The sequence below is a fragment of the Azolla caroliniana genome, unplaced genomic scaffold (genome assembly GCF_043228905.1).
Source record: "Azolla caroliniana isolate FFs.n. ecotype wild unplaced genomic scaffold, voAzoCaro1.0.p SCAF_2, whole genome shotgun sequence".
In the NCBI taxonomy this organism is placed as follows: Eukaryota; Viridiplantae; Streptophyta; class Polypodiopsida; order Salviniales; family Salviniaceae; genus Azolla; species Azolla caroliniana.
In genome coordinates, this window is record NW_028230437.1 from 20,833,022 (window position 1) to 20,837,106 (window position 4,085).

At 39.5% G+C, this 4,085-nt stretch overlaps 1 protein-coding gene across 1 annotated transcript; it reads left to right on the plus strand.

Annotated features, from left to right (window-relative positions):
• Window positions 1-2,427: 2,427 nt before the first annotated feature.
• Window positions 2,428-3,324, plus strand: LOC147867559 (uncharacterized). Its single transcript, XM_087315711.1, has one exon. It carries the CDS (start codon window positions 2,428-2,430, stop codon window positions 3,322-3,324), a length of 897 nt encoding a protein of 298 aa, XP_087171837.1.
• The last annotated feature ends 761 nt before the right edge of the window (window positions 3,325-4,085 follow it).

The window sequence follows — 4,085 nt, forward strand, 5'->3', positions numbered from 1 at the left end:
AGGTGAGGAAGGATGTATATGGTTTATGGAAAAAATAGGTGAGGAAGAATATGGATAGAGAGTAAAGAAAGAAGATGATAGTTACACGGTTATGAGGCAAGATGATTGTTGCATTACAATTCCTTCGAACTTCTTTACAAGACTCGGTTCTCTCTTATTTATAGTTAGGGTAACTGAGCCCTATTCCTTTTGGGAGTGTTCACATGAGAAGGATACAGTAAATGGGTAGAGTGGGACTTTTAACCCAACAATGTGGTATACCTTCCGTCATCTTGGGATGATTATGTAAGTTCCCTTCACTTGGGAAGAATTTGTTGGCTTTCTCCAGATTTTGAGCTATATTCCTCTTTTGTCCATCAGGCATTGTTAGTCGAAGCTCTGAAATATTGCTTGATTTAAAGCTACATCTCATCATATTCTTCCTCTTACAACATCACCACTACCTTACTAAAGACTATACCAACATGGGCATGTGAAGTTGTAAAGAAAACTAATCCAAGATCTTTATTATTTGTGTGAATCTCATCTTAGCCCTTATATCTTGCCCTTACCAAAATATCTACTACATTGTAGTGTCACCCCACCACATGTTGAATATCCATCAAAGAATATTAATGTGTGGAGCTGAGCATCAAAAGATACATTAGAGAATAGAAAGACAATTTATTGCTATGATCATTGTCATGCGTATGAGATAATGTCAATCTTCTTTGCTTACTAACAAAATTCCACAATATTCTCTTTTTCCTTTGGCATACCCTCTTTGTCTTTCACTTCATACCTTTTCCCTAAACCAGATTATCTATTGATTCCCATAATCCAATCGAGTTGGTATCCACTCTTATGAACTTCTTCTTCTCCATGACCAACTTGTGTAAAGGTCCTACAACATGCTTGTAGTGTGGAATCAACATTGCTTTGGTTGATCTTTGGCCCAATTTTACTTCTTTATCTTCTTTCGCAACCTGTGGAAAGGTCCCACAATATGCTTGTAGGGTGGAATTTATAAGTGGTAAGCACATTTCCCCGAAGAACTATCTCACCTGCTTTGAGGTTTATACACCTTCTCATTTCCTTGATCATATTCACATTTCATTGGGAGTGCTTGTATCCAAATGGGCCACAAAACTCCAATCACAAGAACATCAAATTGACCAAATGAAATATTTTTGTTGGAGAATCTGAAATGTGCATTTTCTCACTTGTGTAACACATTTTTACACTCCATGATGTGATACATACAAACTAGCATTTGTCAAACAACCCTTTATTGGATTGTCATGAAGGAAAGATATAGTGATGTTGGGAATGTTAGCCCTTAATACTTTGTTCGTGATGTTCATCATATAGGCTAGTGAATTGGTTGCCCTCGTGCCAAAGTCCACTTTCTCACTAAGTTCATCGGTGTTCTCACCAAGGTGATATTCCTACTATTCATGACCAACTAGAATCATGGTATCCCTAGTAAAGGTCATCAATTGAGTAGATAAATCTTCCTACAAAATCTTTTGTGAACTCATCAACACTTTGCACAATTTCAACATGATTGTGAATTATCACTTTAGTAAGTGAAGTCTTCAATAGAGCTATTCAAGTATGAGGAATTGTAATGCTCCAAGATATCCATTTTGAACTTTTCTTTTAATAGGTTGATCAATTTGTGTTTGGACTCTTGAACGGGATCAGCCTCAAGCTGTAGGCACATTTGCATAGTGAATATTACCGTTCATTTAATGTAAGTTAGATCAACACAACCAAATTCTTGCGAAGATAATGCAAACGCTTTGCTAGAACATTGCAAAATCTACTTGAAAGTAACAATTGGCGACGGTTTGGTTTGGTTTGAGAGGGTCTAAACCAAACCGTTTAAAATTTTTGAAACATGAACTGAACTAAACCGAACCACGAAACCGTTAAACTGAACCGATAAACCATTAAACCGTTAAAATCGCGGTTTCGTGGTTCGATTTCGGTTTTCAACTTAGGTCAAATTTATAATTTAAAATATTGTCATGTGTGGGGGACCACACTAGGTGGTTTTGTCCCAAGAAGAAAAACTAACTTGTAACTAACTAGGGTTAGAGCCAAGAAAGGTGGGAAACACTATAAAGAGAGATGCCTACCAAGAGAGAAAGAGGACTATAATTGAGCACATTACATTGGTGGAAATAACGGGCATTTTTAGATCAACCACAGCCTGCACACCCACTGATCATCACACAAAAGCAGCCCACCGATCATCACACACGAGTATCCCACTGATCTTCACACAGAGGCAGCCGCTGAGCCTACAAGTGACCAGCCGAAAAGACGCGAATTCAAGAGAGCATCAACTACACAAAGATGCAGACATCAGATCTCAACAACACAATGAGTATGCAACCAGAGTTCGTGGAACAGACCTCTCCAAGCAACGCAACCGAGCAAATGCTTCAAGCTATGTCAGCGATGATGCTGCAGGTAAACCACACAAATCAAACAATAATGAATTGGTTAACTAATCAATCACAACAAACAGGAAACATCACAGAGAAACAGAAGGACTCACGAATTAGGCCACGATCATTTTCCGGCCTACCAACAGAAGACGTATTGGCTTGGCTAGATCACTTTGATAATGTTGTCGGCTATCATCAATGGAGTGATGACAGAAAAGCCCTAGAATTGCGCACAGTATTGGAAAATGTCGCATCAACCTGGTTTATTCAACAACTAGAAGAAGTAAAACAAGATTGGTCATACCTGCGCGAACAATTGGTACAACACTTAGCCAATAACGATATAATACAAACAACCCTGCAACAATTAGGTAACATGCGTCAACAAGCACATGAGCCAGTAGCACAGTTTGCAGTAAGATTAAAACAACTCTTACTTAGAGTAGATCCAAACATGAAAGAGTCTATGAAGCTATATTTCTTGCTGCCAAGGCTGAGACATGACATCTATAGGAGAGTAAAATATCAAGGACCGACAACCTTCCAACTGGCTGTACAGATCGCCCAACGTATAGAAACACCTGATTATATGGAATTGTCGCAGGCACCTACAATGCCACAACAAAACAATCAGAAGCATCAAGTCGAATCCACAGCATGCCCGATGGATATTGACATCCAAAATGCACAGATTAATGATAGGAAGCAACTCCCAAGTCGAGACACTCAAGGACGCCCCCGTTGTTTTTACTGCAATAATTATGGTCATGTTAAGAAATATTGCAGGAAATTCACCGCATCTAAACACCATCAGAACGCACAAATCCAGTTGGCTGATTCCACATCTCTTGCCGACATACAGGAAAACATCAATGCGGGACGTTGAAGGAAGAGCAACTCCCGCACTTCCAAGCCGCTACATCTTCTAGCCGAATAGTCTGCTCCACAATCGCACGTATTCAGAATACATCACATGAAGCATTACTAGATTCAGGTACCACAATCTCTTCAATTAGTTTAGATATAGTTAATCAATTGCATTTACCAACATCATCTGCACCACTAATCCATGTAATTTTTCGCGACAAGCAAAAACTCTATAAATCATTCACACATGCACATTGCACTTTCACACTAGCACAACATACTTTCGTCCATTCATTCTATGTCCTACCAAAACAACTCTTTCCTTTAACATTAGGATGTGATTGGTTTGTTAAGCGTGGGGCCCAATTGCATTTTGACACATAGACATTAGTTCTTCCACATCTTAGGCCTTGCACCACAATTCCCCTTCTTAACACACCTCATACTAGCACACAGGTCATGCATACTCAAATCCAAATAGAACCAGCACAATCACGTTTGACCGATCTCCGTCGCCTACTCGGGAAGTTCCCGCAAATCTTTATGAAGACAGAAAAAACCACTCAAGTAACTTTACCAGTGCAACACGCCATACCCACAACGGACTCTCCTCCGGTGAGAATGGCAGCTCGAAGGCGCTCACCACTTGATCATCAACGGATAAACACTGCAGTCCAAGAAATACTCCAAAAGGATATTATTGAGTCGTCTAGTAGTGAATGGGTATCAGAACCTCATCTAGTCAAAAAAGATGACGGTACATTCAGATTTTGCATTGAT